This window comes from Rana temporaria, chromosome 5 (genome assembly GCF_905171775.1).
Source record: "Rana temporaria chromosome 5, aRanTem1.1, whole genome shotgun sequence".
NCBI classification, from domain to species: Eukaryota; Metazoa; Chordata; class Amphibia; order Anura; family Ranidae; genus Rana; species Rana temporaria.
This window is the reverse complement of record NC_053493.1, coordinates 359,561,537-359,583,832: the sequence shown is the minus strand read 5'-3', so window position 1 is coordinate 359,583,832 and position 22,296 is coordinate 359,561,537. Positions and strand designations below refer to the sequence as shown.

Sequence of the window (22,296 nt, the reverse complement as noted above, 5' to 3'; positions counted from 1 at the left end):
ACAAAAATGTTGATGAAGAGGATTGCTCAATGTGTGAATAAGACAGTTGTTTCTTTATCAGACATTTAGCAATCGCAAAAGCCCTTAAATGATTATTTTTCAAAATAAGGGTAGATTTAACTGCAATTCCACTTGAAAAATGTTACTCCACCCAGCAGCATATAATTCAATTTTATCTAGCACAAGATATTTTCTGTATGTGAAGCCATTTTCAAGCATCATTTATTACCCCTCACAAAGATCACAGTATTATTCTGGACTATGCTTTCATATGGATTTTCTCATCAAAAGAGCACCCATCTGTCCAATCTGACTGATACGCTCACATTTAGGCTGCATTCACAACTGAGTGTAGCGTTTTGCGGCATTTGCCGCGACAAAATGCAGCGTTTTTACCGCGACAAAACGCTGCGTTTTTTTTACAGGTCTAGGGTCACCAATGTAAAACGCCCAAACGCCCAAATTCGAGGGACAAAAAAAGTCCAGAACTTGTTTGGGCTTCAGGCGTCAGGCGTTTTGTAGTGGAGATGTGAACCATCTCCATAGAGAATAATGTATTTTTTCCCCCTCTAGCGTTTTGGGGCGTCGCGCTTCAGGCGACTAAACGCTCAGGTGTGAATGCAGCCTTAGTGATGACACATTCATGTAAATCCTGCTGCCTGAGCAGTACTTGCCCATGTTCTCAATGTCTGACTCAGATCTGTTTCCTTCTACTGCTGCTCCCCCGTAACCGCATACAAAATGACAATGTTGCATTATAATTAATGGGAAATGGGAGACTGAGGAAATGCTTCTTCCTGCATGCAGCATACTGACGATATATTTCAGCCTGGGCAAAGTCATTGGATTGGAATTCAAGAAGGACTTGGTCTTCTTGTCAAGCAGAGATGACTAGGCTCTCTCAGCTGTAAAACTATGCCCTGTAGACTGACATTGACTAGAACTATATAGACACCATTTACCTTGGACAGGCGGCCATCAGCAACAGCCTAACTTTAAAAGCACAGAAGCTAAAAATAGGAGAATGAAAATAACTCACCTTAAACTGTTCGAGGTATCAAACTCTGAAGCACATGTATCTGCCTGCTTGTTAGAAAGGTTGTGAAAAGCATAAACAGACATGCTTGGGTGTTCAATGAGAAGGTTTTCCATAGGACTGGTCTCCACCTCATTAGTGGTCAAATCTCCAGCAGTGAAGCAGGGAGGTGGAGTTACAAACCAGCTCTCTTCCATAGGACATGCATCAAAATGGACAAAGTACGAGTCACTAGTATTTCCAAACGGTTTCAAGGCACCAGATGTTAAGGACATTATGGGGTGTTCGTCAACGAAAACCAATTCTTCTAATGTAGAGGCTTCTTCTTCTGTTTCAATGCAGGCATCCACTTTGAAGGGCAAGAAAACAATAGTGAAAAACATAAAAATAAAGTATTGCCAATGAAATGTTATGACAACTGTGTAGTCTTTTTATTTATAAAGTTCTATATTTAAAAAATACACAAACTGCTGCCCTTCTTCCATGGACATAAAGCCCCATACACACGGTCACACTTTTTGCCAACCAACTTCAAAATCATCAACTTTTCTAATTTGTGTGACCGTGTGTACGCTCCATCAGACCAACTTTTTCGGGTTTCATCCGACAAAAAGTTGGGTCTGCAAACGGACCAACTTTTCGGCAACAAAAGTCCGATGGTGCCTTGTCTGACTGTGTGTACAGCAAGCCAACCAACTTTTGGACAAAGTGCAAATACGCATGCTCAGAACCAATGTTAAAATCAACCAACAATAGCAGAAGTTAACCAAAGGGTGGTGGTAAAGAGCAGAAAAACCACGTGATGTTGGGTAATTTTTAGAAAAGTTTGCAGAAAAGTCTGAGCGTGTGTATGCTATGGGTGTGACCGGACAAATCAATTAAGACAAAAATCCAAGGGAAAGTTTGTTGGATGTGTGACTGTGTGTATGAGCCTTTAGTCTCATTTTCTCAAAACGTCTGAATTTAAAAGAATAAAGTATCTGGCTTGTATATTTAGCACATCTCTGCAATATATGATCATTTCCCCAGTTTTATCCGTTAAACACTGCAGTACAAAAAAACTTTCAAGGCAGCAGAGGCAAAGTGCAAAAGAAAGTTAGGAGCTTACTGGATTTCTGACACAACGGGTATTCCTTCTACACTTGCAGTGTTTTTAACGAGAGAAAACATGAGTTGGCATGCATTTCCTATACAGCATGATGGTAGGGCACTTAGGCCCCTTTCAGACTGGGGCGGGAGCCGCGGTGGCGGTATACCGTCTGATTTGCCGCGGGATTCGGCCACTAGCGGTGCGGTATTAACCCCCGCTAGTGGCCGATAAAGGGTTACCGCCTACTCTATAGAGGTGCATTGCGGGCGGTATTGCCGCAGTTTCCCATTGTTTTCAATGGGAAGGAGCAGTGAAGGAGCGGTATACATACCGCTCCAAAGATGCTGCTGACAGATTTTTTTCTCTCCTGCTAGCGCATCGCCTCAGTGTGAAAGCCCTCGGGCTTTCACATTGAGTAGGCAGTGAAGGAGCTTTTCAGGTGGTATAGCAGAGCTATTTTTAGCGCTGTACCGCCTGAAAAACTCCTCAGTGTGAAAGGGGTCGAAGGCCTATTTTACACTTCATAATACTATGGAGTTGAGTAACTAAAACTGGAGAGTGCAAAATCTGGTACAGCTGTGCATGGCAGCCAATCGGCTCCTAAATTGAGATTGTTCAATTAATCATTGGAAAAAAAACAAAAAAAAAAACACTGTCAGCTGATTGTTTTTTATGGAGAACTACACCAGATTTAGCACTCTAGTTTTAGTAAACCAACCCCTATGGCTGCTGAAAAAAAGGGGTGTTAGTGTTCCGGGTGTTGTCTTTGATATGTGACTAGTGCAGCGTGGGATACAGGTATACAGAGCGTTTCACCACCTCGTCCTACCTATGAAGTCCACCAGAATCCATTCATCCTCCTCTTCTTTTTCCTGAAGCTCCGGATCATGACTCAAGATGTTGCTGGAGTCGCCCATAAACATATTATTTAGCTTTTGGAACATTGCTGGGTTCCTTTACTAACCGTTCCTCACAGTGATGGCTCAGATTCAGCCAGGTGGCACAGGCAGTGATAAAGTGCATAAAAAATGTCTCAGCTTAAAAATAGAGGAAACATCACATTGGCTTTGTACAAAACCTGCAAAACAAAAACAAAATAGAGTATTGGTATTCATATGGACAAATTTGTAAGATCAAATGCGTTAGAGGACCGAGACAAATCATCCATGTAAAATACAACTGGTTATAAAATGAAAACATTTGTCAACTTCAGCAGCAACCAGGTGAGATTTGAGCCGTATATGGGCAGGCTCAATGTACCAAGTTGATCGATCATTCTGGGTGAGGACAGCTTCCCCTGCCGGGAGAATACAATGTCTTGGCACTAGGGAATCATGCAAAGTTCTTTCCTGCAACCAGTTTTCACCATCTATGGTCTGCCTTAGTCAATGCTGAGCTCCAAACAGACACAATCACCCTTTCTCAGACTTTTTGACACGGAGGAAAATAAATTGCAGGTCTCAGGGAACCCCTGCTAAAAACTGGTGGCGGCCCATGGGAAAAAAGCCCTTTAGTTTGGAGGCCAGTAGGGATGAGCTTAGGTGTGTTTGGACAGGAGTCAGAACCTGACGGATGTATTTGCGGAGGTTTTCGGCCGCTAGCGGGCACTTTTAAAGCGGGAGTTCACCCGAAAAACTATTTTTAACATTAGATTGATGCTCATTTTGTCAAGGGGAATCGGGTGTTTTTTTTAAAATCAAAGCAGTACTTACCGTTTTAGAGAGCGATCTTCTCCGCCGCTTCCGGGTATGGTCTTCGGGACTGGGCGTTCCTATTTGATTGACAGGCTTCCGACGGTCGCATACATCACGTCACGAGTAGCCGAAAGAAGACGAAACGTCGGTGCGGCTCTATACGGCGCCTGCGCACCGACGTTTGGCAACTTTCGGAAAATCGTGACGCGATGTATGCGACCGTCGGAAGCCTGTCAATCAAATAGGAATGCCCAGTCCTGCAGCCCATACCCGGAAGCGGCGGAGAAGATCTCTCTAAAACGGTAAGAACTGCTTCGATTTTTAAAAAAAACACCCGATCCCCTTGACAAAATGAGCCTCAATCTAATGTTAAAAATTAAGTTTTTGGGTGAACCTCCACTTTAACCTTCGCTACCGGCCGAAAAAGGGTTGAAACCACCTGCAAAGTGCCCATGCAGAGGCGCTTTGCCGATGGTGCCCATTCACATTTCAATGGGCAGGAGCGGTATACACACCGCTCCTTCACCACGCCAAAGATTCTGCTAGCAAGACTTTTTTACCGTCCTGCTAACCAGGGCTGTGGAGTCGGTAGATAAATGTTTCAACTCCTAAATGTTCCGACAATCTAAATTTAGTAGGAGTTGGAGTCGATGCATTGTTTGCCGACTCCAGGTACCCAAAATTTCCTCCGACTCCAGGTACCCAAAATTTCCTCCGACTCCAGGTACCCAAAATTTCCTCCGACTCCAGGTACCCAAAATTTCCTCCGACTCCAGGTACCCAAAATTTCCTCCGACTCCAGGTACCCAAAATTTCCTCCGACTCCAGGTACCCAAAATTTCCTCCGACTCCAGGTACCCAAAATTTCCTCCGACTCCACAGCCCTGCTGCTAACGCACCGCTCCAATGTGAAAGCCCTCGGGGCTTTCACACTGAAGAGACAGCAGCGGCGGTTTTAAAGTGCTTTGCAGGCCGGTGCCCCAGTGTGAAAGGGGTCTTACAGTGGTGGTCAGAAGGTCCTCTTACAAACAGCAAAAAAGATAATTTGTATCATGCAGCCGACTCTGCCAACTGGTACTTGCCCCAGGAACTATGTAGGCCCCATCAAATAGGAGGTTAATCAGCAACAGCTCAAGGAACCCTTAGCAGCCTTTGGAAAAACCCTTGTTGACAATAGCTGGTCACAATCATCAGGTCTCGAACAAAAATGACTTTGGTAGCACTGAGTGTATTCCCACCACTGTGGTCAAAGTAAAAAACAGCAACTACACAGACCTGTGCGGTCTGAAAAGGAAGCTATAGCAAGAACATGTGGAGTTATCACAATGTACAATAAACATTTAACTGAAAGTGTGTGAGGATGGGGGTACTTGCCCCCCAAAAAAGAAAACAGCCACCACTGCCGTTGACTGCAGTACTATTTCTAGGTAGGAAGTACCGGTAATGACTGCATACTGTAAATCGGAAGAGGTCTTTATAAACTTTAGCTTAAAAAATTTATAAAAAAAATGACAAGTTATTATGAAGAATTTTGAGATGGGATCGCTGGACCGGCATCTGGGGTACTGACAGTTTAGTATCCCTTAAGGTCAGGGGTGCCCAACCAGTGGCCCGGGGGCCACATGCAGCCCGCAAAGCCCTCAGATGTGGCCCACGACCTCCTGCTCTGGGATGGCTGGTTGGCAAGCCCAGATTGCAGGTTGCCGACCTGCCAGCCGAGAGCATCAGTGTTGTGAATGAAGCCGGCGGTAGAGGAAGCAAGTGGCCTTTTAGAAAGTGCACCACACCTGCAGGATATAATAGACGTCTATGGCAAAGTGCAACTAACCGGCGGGAAAACCACAGGGACACTGCGCCGCAATAGACCGCAGATCATCAGTGCAAGAGCAGCCTTAGGCCCCTTTCACATGGTCGGTCCAACCCAATCGGACACTCCATTCACCTCTATGGAGCGGAAGATGTAAACACACTTTTGTCCGTTTATACCCGCCTACCTCCAATCCGATCTGCAAAAAAAAAGTGGATCTGCCCCCTTCTATCTGATTAGATTGGAGGGCCCATAGAGTAGATTGGGCTGTGTCTGCTTTGCATATGCAGACTGGACACAGACCTGTCATCTGCCCACTCTGATCATTGTGGCCCACGACTGGTTACCAAGTCGCTTGAGTGGCCCTCGGCCTTCAAAAGGTTGGGCACCCCTGCTGTAGGTGCATACAGTGGAGCTAAATCTACCTTTTGTTTAAAGCGGTAGTAAACCCATCGATTTAACAGTTTCAAAAAGCAGTTACATTTCCGGCATGCCGGGAATGCTAACTGTCACATTGGTTGTGCTCTCAACCAAACTGTCAAACCATCCAATGGCTGGTGTCATAACTGATCACATGTGCAGCACCATGGCAGTTGAAGATTAAACATAGGCCAAGATGGCAGCTTCCTTGGCTGAAAATGATAGGTGGCTTTACTTACACTTTAAATTCCTCCTGACAAAAAAATAGTGTGTACCGCTGTCTCCGACTGCTAGTTTTACAAAATGTGAGTTGAGATTTGATGACGTTATGATTGAGGTTCCCGTTGTTGGAAAGAAAACAAATCGCCAATTACCTATAGAGTCATACCCCAGTGTATAGACAAGAACTTCCCTGCTTCTGCTTCATTCATTCTGTGATCGACGCTTTCTGATCCCCTCTAATACACAATTAGTCATCAGATCACCAGTCATTTAGGATGAGAAACTGACATAAGGAAGAAAAGCCCAGCCTCTACCAAGATGCCCACCTCCAAACAGGTGCCAAACAGTTCATGGTAAGTCAGTAGTGGGGAAAAGTTTAGTCACACAGTCTACATGAGTGGTTCAAAATGTGCCACATGCTGATCATACTAACCTACCTTACAGCAATGGGAAGGTGGTTGTGAAAAATGGTTGCTCTAAAGAGACATCCTGACACCTCATCCAAAAACAAATATTTACTGACAAGGTTATGTGTCAGAATGATTTCCAAGAGAACGCCATACAAACCTCAGCAGGAGATGTGTACAGTTATTTTAGGAAAATTGCTACATAAAATGACCTTTGGCTATATTCAGAATTGGACTACACCCACTTATAAATAGCAGAATAAAAATATACCAAGATCCTTATGTGGTGTGGAAAAAAAGCCATAACCACAGTAAGTGGGTTTTCTGAACACTTCAAAAATAATTGTAAGAAAATAAATCAAGATGATCGAATGTCCCCCTCTCATAGTAACTGCTTCATCTCAGCCCAGAACAGATTTAGTGATGGGTATATGGGAGACATTTAGGCCCTTTTCACACTGAGGAGTATTTCAGGCGTTTTAGCGCTAAAAATAGCGCATAAATAATGCCTGAAATACTCCTGCCCCAGCATTCTCAATGTGAAAGCCCGAGGGCCTTCACACTGAGGCGATGCGCTGGTGGGAGAAAAAGCAGCATCATTTTTGGAGCGCTGAGAGGAGCGGCGTGTATACCGCTCCTTCCCATTGAAAACAATGGGGCACCACGGTAACACCGCCGGCAATGCGACTCTGCAGAGGCGGTATTAACCCTTTTTCGGCTGCTAGCAGAGGTTAATACCGCACCGCTAGCGGCCGAATACCGCCGCAATTCCAACAGTATAGCTAAAAATAACGGCGCTATACCGCCACCGCACACACTGCCCCACCCAGTGTGAAAGGAGCCTTAGTTATGAGATATTAAAGCAGAGCTCCACCCAAAAGGGAAAGCTCTGCTTCTTTGCTCCCCCCCCCCGCAAGTCTTCACTTCCTGTTTCCCTCGGCAAAGATGCTAGCGTCTGCAACCGAAGCCGATGGACAGATCTTCTAGGGGTGCGGACATTGTGGAATCCCTGGACAGGCAAGTGTCCTTATATCAAGTCCTCATGCACACTGGACGTTTTTACCTTCAAAGGTTTTTTTCTGCAGCAAATAAACTCCCCATCATGTTATCTATGTGTTCATGCACACATAGGAGTTATCAGCAGTTTTTGACAGGGGGCGTTTTCTGGCTGGAAAAAAAAAAAACAGAACTAGTGGCTTTTGAGAGGAATTTTTCGGCTGTGAAAACAGCTCCAAGACTCCTTTCACACTGGAGGCGTTTTTCAGTGCCAGAAAAATACCTCATCTGCAATCCCAGTGTGAAAAAAAGAGTGCTTTCACACTGACACTGTGCTGGCAGGACGTAAAAAAAAAAGCCATGCAAGCAGCATCTTTGATGCGCTTTAGGAGCGGTGTATACATCGCTCCTGCCCATTGAAATCAATGGGCAGCACCACTGAAGCGCCACTTTTAACTTTATTCGGCCCCTGGTGGGGGGGGGTAAAAGCGCCCCGCTAGCGCCTCTAAAATTACCATAAAGCGCCACTACAACTAGTGAGGCTTTGCCGCTAACATGGCCTCGCTGTCAGTGTGAAGAGGGCTCAAACTCTGAAAACAGCTTAAAAACGCCAACAAACGCTGAAAAAAACGTGGCTATTCAGCGTTTTTGAGCCATAAGCTTTAATGCTAAAGCTAAACATCCAATGTGCATGAGGCAGAAAAGTCAACAGCTACAGCAAAAATTGTTGTACAGACTGAAACTCCTCTTAAAATTGTTATTAAACCCAAAAGCAAACAATTATATCAAAACTAAACCAATTCTTAGATATAAAAGCTGCATTAGTTTTCTTTCCTGTATTTTCACCTGGTGATCCTGTCAGCAAGTCTTATTTTTTCAACAGAACAAGCTGCCCTGCAGATGTAGCAGTTAGAGGGTTGAGACACACAATTCACCACTGGCAGGGGTGCTTACAATGAGTTTATTATTGGAGCTGGGGCTTGGCTTCAGTTTGTTAGTGTTACTAGTACTACACTCCTTTAAAACACAAACTGAAAATGCCGCTGTCCAAAGGTCTCTCTATTTCTCCTTTATCCGGAGTGTAGGCACACTAAGATGGGAAGAGTGTCACTTACCAGATCACCAGGTGAAAACAGAGGGGGGGGGGGGGGGAAGAAAAACAAATGCAGTCACCACATATCAAGATTGATAAGCTCCAATTTATTGCTTTTTTGGTTTTGGGTTTAATACCACCTTGAATTCTGGGAGGACAATGGAAGGCCAAGTCACCATGTTTTGTCTTGGACAGAAAAAAAAACATGGAAAGATTTAACTGCTTGCCGACCAGCGCACGTTACAGCTGACACCCGCAATCTCATAGGGACCAATGTATGTCCCTTTTTCATCCACAAACGGATGGATGAAAAAGCGGACATACGGTCCGCACATCTGAAAGGGCCCCAAGTCTACACACGCTACTCCAGACGTATTGCTGCTCTCCATGTTCATTTCTGAATCTCTACCAAGACCAAAGCCTTTTCTTGTTCTATCCCTCTCTCCCACTTCCTTTCTTCATTTTCTTTTCCTATATTCCTTCTTTGTCTGAATATATTCTCTTATCCGCCTCCTTATAGACTACTTTTATGGAGTCCTATTGCAATTTCTCTCTCTATTGGATTTCCACACATTTATTAAATGTGAACATCACTATATTTTTGATGCCCATTTGTCTGGGCATACCCTCTATTTTTACCTCAAACATTTATTAACCACTTGCCGCCCGCTAATGACAGATTGACAGCAGCAAAGTGGTTGCTTAATCCTGACTGGACGTCCTATGACGTCCTCAGGATATTGAGCCGCTGCGTGCCGATCGCATCGCGGCGATCGTTGTTGCAGGGTGTCAGTCTGACACCCCGCAACACCGATCTAGGTAAAGTGTCTCTCACGGAGACACTTTACCACGTGATCAGCCGTGTCCAATCACGGCTGATCACGATGTAAACAGCAAAAGCCGGTAATCGGCTTTTCCTTACTCGCGTCTGTCAGACGCGAGTAGAGGAGAGCCGATCGGCTGCTCCTCTGACGGGGGGGTTTGTGCTGATCGATTATCAGCACAGCCCCCCCTGAGGATGCCCACTGGACGACCAGGGATGCCCACTGGACCCCCAGGGATTCCACTAGATCACCAGGGATTTAAATCAAAGGTATGCCACCCTAGACCACCAGGGATGACACATAATGGATGCCAATCAGTGCCACAATGGATGCCAATCAGTGCGCACAATGGGCATCACTGATTGGCAGGCATTGTTTGGCACTGATTGGCATCCATTAGTACAACACATTAGTTAGTGCCCATCTATGCCCATCCGTGCCGCCTATCAGTGCCCATCCGTGCCGCCTATCAGTGCCCATCCGTGCCGCCTATCAGTGCCCATCCGTGCCGCCTATCAGTGCCACCTATCCCTGCCCATCCGTGCCGCCCCTCTGTGCCGCATATTGGTGCCCATCATCAATGCCACCACATCAGTGCCACCTCATCGGTGCCCATCAGTGCCACCTTATCAGTGCCAGTCAGTGCACTACCATCAGTGCCCATTAATGAAGGAGAAAACGTACTTATTTACAATGTTTTATAACGGGAACAAAAAAAAATTTTTTTTGTAAATTTTCGGTCATTTTTTTTTTGCTGAAAATAAAAAACGCAGAGGTGATCAAATACCACCAAAAGAAAGCTCTATTTGTGGGTACAAAATGATAAAAATGTAGTTTGGGTACAGTGTAGCATGACCGCGCAATTGTAATTTAAATTGCAACAGCACTGAAAGCTAAAAATTGGTCTGGGCGGGAAGGTGTATACGTGCCCAGTATGGAAGTGGTTAAACAAAAAAAAAAAAGCTGTAACAGAGGTATGGGGGAAGGAGGCAGGCAGTATGACATGACCTTAAAAGTGGTTCTAAAGCCTTGAGGTGTCACCTTAGACCGTATTGGTTACCTCTGGTGTCAAATGTTTTGATGCAGGGGAGAAGCTAGGCCACTGGCACTGTGTCAATAGATGCAGGCAGGGTGGCTCAGGAGCAAGCACGCACAGGTGCCACCATGGAAAGCAGCATTCTGTAAGGACACCTGACAAAGGGGCCAGGAGCGCTGATGGGGGACCCCAGAAGAGGAGGATTCAGGCTGCTCTGTGCAAAAGCATTGCACAAAGCAGGCAAGTAAAGAAAAAAAAAAAAAAGAAAAAAAATGTTTACATTTTAAGGGCCCATTAACACTTAGGCTGCATTCACACCTCGGCATACTAAATCGCTGCATTTTGTCCCGCGAATTGCGGCGACAAATAGCGGCGTTTTGTACCGCGATTCGCGGCGACAAAACGCCGCGATTTAATGCAGCCTTCACCCCCTCTATGGAGATGGTTCACATCTCCTATGCCGAACGACGCCTGAAAAAAAGGTCCGGGACTTTTTTTCAGGCGGCAGGCGTGGAGATGTGAACCATCATCCCTCTACATCATCCCTCTGGCGTGTCGGGGCGGCAGCGGGCGTCACACTACAGGCGACAAAACGCCTAGGTGTGAATGGGCTCTAAGAACTGCATGTGAACCGCACAGGAACACTGGCTGAAATCATACCGTACCACACCAAAAGTAGTGCATACATTACTTTTTAAAATGCACGGCAAACAACATCACATGCTGCTTTTGTAGCGTGGGATCTTGTGCGGGCAAACGCACGGTGTTTGACCTGTGTTTAAGATGTTATCTTTGTACCGCCCCCCGCAGCAGATCGCAATGCCAGTGAAATTGGCCTCACTGGAACGTGGCTTTCCTGCACTGCATTCTAGTGTGAACGGGCCCTTAGGGTGAAATGCTGTCTCTCTATACACCGCACTTTAAATACCATTTCTGCCTCATTTTTCTATGTGGTGACGGCAAAGCCGCCCCAGGTCACGTCACCACAGGGGGGGGGGGGGGGTACTTCCCTCCCACCAGCCACACACCCAACAAAGAGGAGGCAAGGCTTTGCCACATAGAAAAATAGAAAAAACAAAAAAAAAGGATAACTTGCCATTTATACAAAGTTATATACAATGCAGTGAGGAGGCAGCATTTAAAAGGCCGGGTGTTATATAGTCTAAACTTCTATTTTCCTACGGATTATACCAAGAAAATCATATGAGATGAAGCAGGAATAGTAGGCACCGTCCGGTTTTTGTTCATCTTAGCTGTGCACCTATTGAAGGCCTTTCCTGCATATTATATCTGTATAAACACGCTATTCATATCATCTGAGCAGCCATTGTGTAGACCCCCCCCCCCCCCCAGGCTTGTGGCAGGATAATGATGGGTAGGTGAGGATGTTTACTGAAGAAAACCTTGTAACAGGTAATAGGCATAAAGAAGAAGAAAAAAAAAGTGTGTGTTTGATGGGATGAAGTTTATGTCCTCATGGGCTCCCTGTAAATCCACCAAGAACACACCCAGATATTCTATCCATCACCTTCTTTTGGCCTCCAAGTATGTAAGTGATAGTACACTCCCTTCATAATCTATGGAGGAATTCACCTAGGACTTCTATTACACTCCTATAGTATGTGCACTTTACCCCGATCTCATATATCCTCAGTAAAACCAAATTAACTAACACTACTAGAGCCGCACGATCATTAAAAAAAGAAAACAAATACGCAATCTCGATTCAACCCCCTCACGATCTTAACTGGTTCCCGACCCGCTCACACAGATAAACTGCGGCAGGATGGCTCTCCTGGGCGAAATCCCGTATGGGTATGTCCTTCCCTTTAGTGGCCACCAGAGGGCATGCACCCGCTACACAGCAGGGGACCCAATGCCCGTGGCCGGCAGGCATGATTGCCAGCAACACACAAATCCCTGTTCTGTCAGGGCAGAGGAGACATATCGTTTGTTTCTACTAAGTAGGAACAATGATATGTCTCCTCCCCTATTTAGTCACATTCCCCCCTACAGTTAGAACACACATTTAACCCCTTGATCCCCCTAGTGTTAACCCCTTTCCCTGCCAGTGACATTTACACAGTAATCAGTACTTTTTTTTATAGCACTGGTCGCTGTATAAATGTCAATGGCCCCAAAAATGTGTCAAAAGTGTCTGATCTGTCCGTCGCAATACCACAAAAAAAAAAAAAACGCAGACCACCACCATTACTAGTAATAAAAAAAGGCCATAAATCTTTCCCATTTTGTAGAAGTTTTAACTTTTGCAAAAAACGAATCAATACACGCTTACTGCGATTTTTTTTTTTTACAAAAAATATGTAGAAAAATATATATCGGCCTAAACTGATGAAGATTTTTTTTTTATAAGTTTGGAGGATATTATAGTAAAAAAAAAAAAAAAAATGTTTTCAAAATTGTTGCTCTTTTTTTGTTTATAGCGCAAAAAATAAAAAGCACAGAGGTGATCAAATATCACCAAAAGAAAGCTCCATTTGTGAAAAAAATAGGACACAAATTTCGTTTGGGTACAGCATTGCATGACCGCGCAATTGTCAGTTAAAACGACGCAGTGCCAAATTGTAAAAAGTGCTCTGGTCAGGAAGGGGGTAAAATCTTCCAGGGCTGAAGTGGTTAATCTGGCATTCCCAAGATTCTATGTAACAAGTGTAGTCTGCTCTGGGCTGTCCCAAAAAAAAAAAGCCAGCAAATGTTTATTAACATTGCTCAACGCTGAGAGATAAAAAGAAACAATCATTGGGTTCTTTTAGAAGGGATGAACTTCGTCTACAAATGAGGTCAGTAAACCACTTGAAGCCGAGATCCCCCCAAAAATGGAAGGTGACCCCCCCTGACATGCCACATTTGGCATGTCATTTTTTTTGAGGGGGGGCTCTACTATTAAAATACAAAATAATAAATATATGTATTAATGTGTTATTTTGTTTATTTTTATTTAGCATATTTTCACTAATCTGATATATAAGCAATTTTTGCACAATAAAAAGATTCTTCTTGATTTGTGATAATGATAATATTATTACAATTCAAAATAATAAAGTAAATCAATGTGTTTTGTTTATTTAGCAGCATAAGAATAATAAATCACAAAAGAATCTTTTTAATATTACACAAAAAAAAATATTTGTATTACATTTTAAAATTATATATATAAAAAAAAAAAAACAAGAAACATACAAAATTATATTATTTTCTATTAATATACAAATAATAATTAACAATAAGAATATAATACACAAAATTACTATTTTACTTTGCATTTAATATAAAAAAAAAAAAAAAAACTACATGAAATATACAAAATATTATAGTAATATATATATATATATTTCTGTTATTTGTTAACCACTTGCTGACCGCTGGCGGTTATATAACGTCCTTGGCTTTGTGGTGGTAAATCTGAATGATGGGTGCAGCTACAGGCATCATTCAGATATCAGCATTTTCAGCCAGCGATTCCCTACACCACAAGAACGATCATGGCGGCTGTTCCGCCGCTTGATCGTTCTTACGGGCGGCGAGAGGGGATGTCCCCCGCCTCCCGCCGGTGCTTCTACCGACTCACCTATGCAATCAGTGAGTCGGTGACAGGATCCGCTGGCCCCGGATGTTGATCATAGAGATTTCCGGCGGACCAGATGGTCGCCAGAGTCTATGATCGTCGGAGGCCGGGCGCGATGTTATGATGTCACGCCTGGCCTCTGCATTAAAAAAAAACGCCGCTGCTTCGGCTGTGAAGCGGTGATCGTTTTTTTTTTGAGGGGGGGGTTAGGCTTCCCAGCCTAGAGGTGAGATGTGAGGTCTTATTGACCCCATATCTAACTGTAAAGAGGTCCTGTCATGTCATATTCCGATTACAAAGGCTGTTTACATTCCTTGTAATAGGAATAAAGGTGATCAAATTTTTTTAAAAGTGTCAAAATATTTTTTAAGTAAAATTAACAATAACATTTTTTTTTTTAAAGTGCCCCTGTCCCCGTGTGCTCGCACGCAGAAGCAAACGCATACGCAAGTCCTGCCCACATATGAAAAAGGTGTTTAAACCACACATGTGAGGTGTTGCCGCGACTGTTAGAGCGAGAGCAATAATTCTAGCCCTAGACCTTCTCTGTAACCAGTAAACAAAATGAAAGCGTCACCTATGTGGATTTTTGAGCACTGAAGTTTGGCGCCATTCCATGAGCGCGTGCAATTTTGAAGCGTGACATGTTAGGTATCTATTTACTTGGCGTAACTTCATCTTTCACATTATGCAAAAAAATTGGGCTAACTTTACTGTTTGTTTTTTTTAAAACATGAAACTTTTTTTTTTTTAAACGCTTTTTAAAAATTGCTGCGCAAATACTGTGCAAGACAAAAAGTTGCAATGACCGCCATTGTATTCTCTAGGGTCTCTGCTAAAAAAAACATTATGGAGCAGATCCACAAAAGGATTATGCCGGCGTATCTACTGATACGCCGGCGTAATTTAAAATTTCCCGCGTCGTATTTTTGTTTTGAATCCTCAAAACAAGATACGACGGCATCTGGGATCGATCCGACAGGCGTACGTCTTAGTACGCCGTCGGATCTAGGCTGCAATTTTTTGGCGGCCGCTAGGTGGCGTTCCCGTCGAAATCCGCGTCGAGTATGCAAATTAGCTAGTTACGGCGATCCACTAACGTACGTCGGCCCGGCGCATTTTTTTACGTCGTTTGCGTTCGGCTTTTTCCGGCGTATAGTTAAAGCTGCTGTTCTGAGGCGTACTCAATGTTAAGTATGGCCATCGTTCCCGCATATAATTTTGAATTTTTTAAGTCGTTTGCGTAAGTCGTTCGCGAATAGGAATTTGCGTAGAATGACGTCACCGTCGTAAGCATTGGCTTGTTCCGGGTTAATTTCGAGCATGCGCACTGGGATACCCCCACGGGTCACAACGTATTTACATAAAACACGCCCCCATCACTTCCATTTGAATTCCGCGCCCTTACGCCGCAACAGATACACTACGCCGCCGTAACTTACGGCGCAAATTCGTTGAGGATTCAAACAAAAAAAAAAAGTAAGTTACAGCGGCGTAGTGTATCTTAGATACGCTTCGCCCGGGCAATAATGCGCCGTTGTATGTGGCTATATATATATATATATATTAGTGTGTTTGGGGGTTCTATGTAAATTTTCAAGCAAAGAAAATATGATTTTTAGGAGAGAAGTGTCAGAATCGGCCTGGTTGGTAAGTGGTTAATATATGAATAATACATGTATATTATAAAATATATATAATAACAAAATATGACTATTTTAATTGTATTTAAGGTGATTGTAGCCATATTAGTGTAATTGTGACAGAGAAAATCGAGTACTGTCTGTGAAAACTTTGTATTTAATAATATTATTCAAAATAAAATGTTGTATTTGTTATATAATATTAAAAACAAAAAAAAAAAAACGAAATAAGAATGACGTTGAGGATAATAATAACATATGGTGCACATCCCTCCCCTGTATCGGAGTCCTGTCTGTGTCTGTGTCTGTAGGTCTGTCTTTTTGTCTGTGTGTCGGGCGGGTCGGGTGAACTTGTCTCCTCTAACAAGTTGAGGTCACACCGGGAGAGGAGGGCAGTGGGCGTGGCCGGTACAGAATGACAACAGATTGCGTCAGGGATGTGGGTGGGCACGGGGGGCGGACCTTACTAGTATCAACTCAAACTCATAACAACGTCATCCGTGTCACACAAAGAAAAGGGGCAGCTCCTCCTGAGAAGCCAGCGCTGGCCAGTCACCCGCATAGGCAGAGAGAGAGCCCCGCACCCCCTAGTATATCCCCCGTACACACACACGGCCCCCCCATAGCACACACAGTAGCCGGAGGGGACATGAGAGTCCAGAACTCAGCGCTGTGAGGCGCGCCGCTCGCGTTGGAACGTTCCATCCGCTGTAGAGGTGGAGAGCGCCGCGCGCCCCGTAGAAGTGTGGTGGGAGAGTGTCTGGCGCCGCATAGAACCCCCCTCTACCCTCCGTACAGGTGGGAGAGCGCGGCGCGCCTCACATTCCTCCCCCCTTCCCTCTCACACACTGCGGCGGCTACTCACTGGGTGAAGGAGTTCAGCCAATCCCGCTCCAGTAGTCTCCGTTCTAGTAATGAGGTAGTTCCGGCCGGGGTCAGTAGCGGGGACGCTGTGAGGGTCTCGGGTGAAAGGACGAAGTTCTCCCGTCTCGTTCGGTTCTCTTCTCGCCTCCCCAACTGACGCTTTTGTTGTTCTACAACTCAGTTTGCAAACAGCTGATCGGGTCGTGACGTCGCGGAAACCCGCCGGCCAATGGCAGGCAGGGGGCGGGTTGTCGTTAACGCACGTGACTGATAGGGCCAGTTTTATACCCAGTCCGGGCTGTCAGTCATAGAGGAGCCTGGAGGGCATGTCTGGGCAGAGCCGGGGAGCTGTGTGTCCGGCCGGGGACCGGGGGTCCTACTTCTCCGACCGTCCGGAGGAAAACATACACCGCTCACTGATTGGAGGAGACAACAGGAGGCCTTTCCCCAGCACCAGACCCTATAGAGATGAATCCTGGGGAGACCAACTTGTGGCTCAATAGAAACGAATCTGTTTCCCTATGGAAAGTGATTTATAGAAGCTCCAAATTTATCATATGTCTGCAGTTTCTGATCATCTCCCGTATCATGTCTGCCGTCTCTGACCATCTCCCATATTATGTCTGCCGTCTCTGACCATCTCCCGTATTATGTCTGCAGTCTCTGACCATCTCCTGTATCATGTCTGCAGTCTCTGACCATCTCCCGTATTATGTCTGCAGTCTCTGACCATCTCCCATATTATGTCTGCAGTCTCTGACCATCTCCTGTACTATGTCTGCAGTCTCTGACCATCTCCCGTATTATGTCTGCAGTCTCTGACCATCTCCTGTACTATGTCTGCAGTCTCTGACCATCTCCCGTATTATGTCTGCAGTCTCTGACCATCTCCTGTATCATGTCTGCCATCTCTGACCATCTCCTGTATCATGTCTGCAGTCTCTGACCATCACCTGTATCATGTCTGCCATCTCTGACCATCTCCCGTATTATGTCTGCAGTCTCTGACCTGTATCATGTCTGCAGTCTCTGACCATCTCCTGTATCATTTCTGCAGTCTCTGACCATCTCCTGTATCATTTCTGCAGTCTCTGACCATCTCCTGTATCATGTCTGCAGTCTCTGACCATCTCCTGTATCATATCTGCAGTCTCTGACCATCTCCTGTATCATTTCTGCAGTCTCTGACCATCTCCTGTATCATTTCTGCAGTCTCTGACCATCTCCTGTATCATGTCTGCCGTCTCTGACCATCTCCTGTATAATTTCTGCAGTCTCTGACCATCTCCTGTATAATTTCTGCAGTCTCTGACCATCTCCTGTATCATTTCTGCAGTCTCTGACCATCTCCTGTATCATTTCTGCAGTCTCTGACCATCTCCTTTATCACGTCTGCCATCTCTCACCTGTATCATGTCTGCAGTCTCTCACCATCTCCTGTATCATGTCTGCCATCTCTGACCATCTCCTGTATCATGTCTGCAGTCTCTGACCATCTCCCGTATCATGTCTGCAGTCTCTGACCATCTCCCGTATCATGTCTGCAGTCTCTGACCATCTTTTGTATCATGTCTGCAGTCTCTGACCATCTCCCGTATCATGTCTGCAGTCTCTGACCATCTTTTGTATCATGTCTGCAGTCTCTGACCATTTCTTGTATCATATCTGCAGTCTCTGACCATCTCCCGTATCATGTCTGCAGTCTCTGACCATCTCCCGTATCATGTCTGCAGTCTCTGACCATCTCCTGTATCATGTCTGCAGTCTTTGACCATCTCCTGTATCATGTCTGCAGTCTTTGACCTTAAATTATGTCCAGAAATGCCGATGTTCAAACATCAGTTTTGTGTGCAAGACGCCTTTAAAACCACTTAAAAGGGATCAGTAGTCTGCTCACATAATTTGTAATAAAAACATCTTTGCCATTCTGAAGCTTCCCTCCAACCACTTTGCATATTATTTTATATATACTGTGGAACCTCGGATTACGAGTATAATCCGTTCCAGGAGAAGGCTCGTAATACAAAATACTCGCATATCTATCAAAGTGAGTTTCCCCAATGGAAATGAAAATAAATCGCTCTGCATTGACTTCAATGGCATGCAGTAGCGCATGCGGCCAGAGGTGGGGGGGGGGGCGCCGGAGAGCCTCAAAGGCCAGAGGAAACTTCGGAAAGACTCCGTTCCCAAGGTTAGCCGTTCGGAAAGGCCCGAGGACAGCTCGGCTGACCTCGGGCCTTTCCGTGCATTTTCGAACGGCGCTGTTCTGCTCAGGCGTCCCCCCACCTCAGGCCAAACGCGGTACTGCACACCGCTTTGGCCTGAATCCTGCTTGTTTTGCGAGACAACAAACCATGTTAGGAACTTTTTAAATAGAGTGCTCGTATCGCGAAACGCTCGTTAACTATGTTACTCGCAATCCGAGGTTCCACTGTACTGTGATATGCTGCAGAAATCTCCATCCACCGAGTCTGGCTGCATCCATTTTAACTGTGGGCAGCCGAAACTGCTGCCTGTCCACTTCCTGGATTTACACAGCGACAGCCCTGCAGCTCTTATGACTCCTCCCCCCTCCTTCCTGGCACACTCTCACAAGAGAGGGAGAGAGCTGTGCATGATGTCATAAGCCTAGGCTTTTTACCAGACAAGAAACAGGAAGTGGGCTGTGTAAGGTATTTACTGGCAGGAAAAAAGTTTTACTATCCAAAGTTAAAACAGCAAGGGCAGAAGATTTAGGCCCCTTTCACACCCGCCCCGTGAACCTCCGCTTGCTCAGGGGGGATCGCCCTGTTGATCCCTGCTGAGCCGGCGGATGACAGGGCGGTCCCCGCACACTGTGCAGGGACCGCCCTGTCTTTTCGCCAGACGGATGGAAAAGTAGGTTTTTCCTCCATCACACTTTGGCGGAGCAGGTCGGATGTCAGCGGGCATGTCACCGCTGACATCCGCGGCTCCATAGAGGAGCATAGAGTGCCCGTTCAGGTCCGCCTAAAAAACTGGCAGGAGGACCTGAACGGGCCGCCCGTGTAAAAGAGCCCTTAATAGATGCAAAGATTGAAAAATGACCGAAGGTCCAAGCCTATTTCTGACACCTGTTGTTTACAAGTTAAAATACTTTTTTTGCTAGAAAATTACATAGAACCCCAAACATTATTTATATATATATTATATTATTTTTTTATTTTTTAGCAGAGACCCTGGAGAATAAAATGGAGATCATTGTAATACTTTGTCACACTGTATTTGCTCCGCAGTCTTACAAATGCATTTTTTTGGGGGAAAAAATACACTTTTTTTAATAAAAAAATAAGACAACAGTAAAGTTAGCCTAAAATGTCTTTGTTTTTAAATTGCGCCTTCTCGTGGAATGGCGACAAACTTTGGACTTTAAAATCTCCATAGGTGACGATTTAGAGTTACAGAAGAGGTTTTGGGCTAGAATTATTGCTCTCGCTCTAATTATTGCGGCGATACCTCACATGTGTGGTTTGAACACCGTGTACATATTTGGGTGCGACTTGCGTATGCGTGCGAGCTCGGAGCGACGGGGCGCTTTACCTTTTTTTTTTTTCTTATTTATTTTGATTAGTGTTTGATCCACCTGTATTCCTATTACAAGTAATGTAAACATCCCTTGTAATAGAAATAAGCATGACAGGGCCTCTTTAATGTGAGAACGGGGTCAAAAAGACCTCAGATCTCACATTTACAAATAAAGCGGTAGTAAACCACTGAAAAAAAACAAACCTGCAAGACAATACCATAATGTGCTAGTATGCATCGCATACTAGCACATTATTAAATAACTTAGAACAAAACTCCCGCAGCACGCCCGGTCACCACTGAGGGAGCAGACATGTTCCCACTGTGTTTCTTCCGGGATCACTGGCTCCCGCGCTGTGAGTGGCCGGAGCCACGATGACTACACTCCAGTGCATGCGCATGGGAGCCCCTTCGTTCTGGCAGGATACGCCGGACCTGCAGAGCTCATGCGCTACCGACGTCGTCAGCGGCTGCTTGCAGGGTCAATATCTCCTAATCCTTGCAGGTTTTGGAGATATTCTTTTTACCTACAGGTAAGCCTTATTATAGGGCCGCCATCAGGAATTTTGGGGCCCCTTACACAGCTTCAGGCATGGGCCCCCTGGAGCAGAGAACCGGGGGGGGGTGCTGCCGCCTGAAATTGAGAAGCGGGGGGGCTGCCGCAAATTGTGAAGCTGGGGGGGGGGGGGGCTTTACAAAAATAGAAGAAATAAAGAAAAATAGATATATAAAATAAATTATAAAAAAAGGGGGGTAGCCATCCAGGGCCCTGGGACCTCTGAGCCCTTTAATAAAAATAAACCTCTGGCCCTTTAATAAAAAAAAAAATATAAACAAAAAAAAGTAAATGAACATTTATAAAAAAAAAAGGGGGGGGGGTTGCCACATGGGGCCCTGGGGACCTCTGAGCCCTTTAATAAAAAAATATATATAAAAAAAACATTAACATTAACAAAACATAACATTTTTTATAAAAAGGGGGGGGGGTTGTATATATATATATTATATATATATATATATATATATATATATAAATAAAAAAAATATATATATATATATATTTTTTTTTATAAAAAAAAAAATAAAAAAAGGGGGGGTTGCCATCCGGGGGCCCTGGGGACCTCCGGACCCCTAAAAAAAAAATGATTATTATTTTTTTTTTTTAAAGGGGGTTGCCATCCGGGCCCCTTACAGGTGTACTGCCTGTACCCCCCTGATGGCGGCCCTGCCTGTAGGTAAAAATCCCCCAAGCGGGCAATACAACCGCATTAAAAGATTAAAATGTAAACATTTTCATTTGTCAAAAAAAAAAAATTATCTCTTTAACGTCTGAGGGCGCAAGGGAGATTTGATGTCGCTCCGGTTCGCCAAGGGCATAGAGTTAAGTGGGGGCCATCTTGCCCTCACTTGACTTCCTGCCCATCAGGCCACCAGACCTGCTTGTTTCCGCCACTGCTGACCTCTCCATTAAGCTGCCAAAACGACTGGGATGTGGCGGGAGGGGCACCTCTCCCGCCACCCATAAAAGTGATCCCCTGGCAAATCCACCGATGGCAAAGAGGATCACTCTCCGTGGATAAATATACCAGGATTATGGCAGCTATATCCACGGTGGGCGGTCCAGAAGAAAAAAGTGGTCAAAACCTTCCAACAGACTGAACAAATGATTCCTGAATGGAATATATTTGTGATGCACAGTAGCAAATGTTTGTTACAAAGTAACATCTTGGATCTAACAGCTCCATGTATTGAATCTATTACAAACAAAACATGGCTAACGTTTTTCAAAACAGATACAATGTTGTGACAGATTGTGTTAGGAGATTTTCTCTTCTTGGTTACTACTGCAGTGAAGCCTGGGCATACAGCCAAGACAGCTGATTGGAGGAAAGGCACACACTCCCTCTCCTCATAGGTAGAGACTTTCAGCTCTGTTGAATAGTTCAGGGCTCTGCTAATCTATAGCACCCTCCTCAACACAAAACTCAGGCTGCTTTTATCACGTGATGGAGAATTTGGCAGAAGTTATCAGGCT

General features: G+C 44.8%; 1 protein-coding gene across 1 annotated transcript in view; it reads right to left on the bottom strand.

The window, feature by feature from the left end:
- TP53INP1 (tumor protein p53 inducible nuclear protein 1) overlaps window positions 1-16,952 on the bottom strand; it is a 24,388-nt gene extending 7,436 nt beyond the window's left edge. The window contains exons 1-3 of the mRNA XM_040354697.1: window positions 16,720-16,952; window positions 2,956-3,204; window positions 1,040-1,385 (exon numbers count right to left, since the gene is read on the bottom strand). Of these exons, the coding sequence (XP_040210631.1) occupies window positions 1,040-1,385; window positions 2,956-3,070 (461 nt within the window). The 5' untranslated portion in view covers window positions 3,071-3,204; window positions 16,720-16,952. The remainder of the gene's footprint in view (window positions 1-1,039; window positions 1,386-2,955; window positions 3,205-16,719) is intronic.
- Window positions 16,953-22,296: the final 5,344 nt, after the last annotated feature.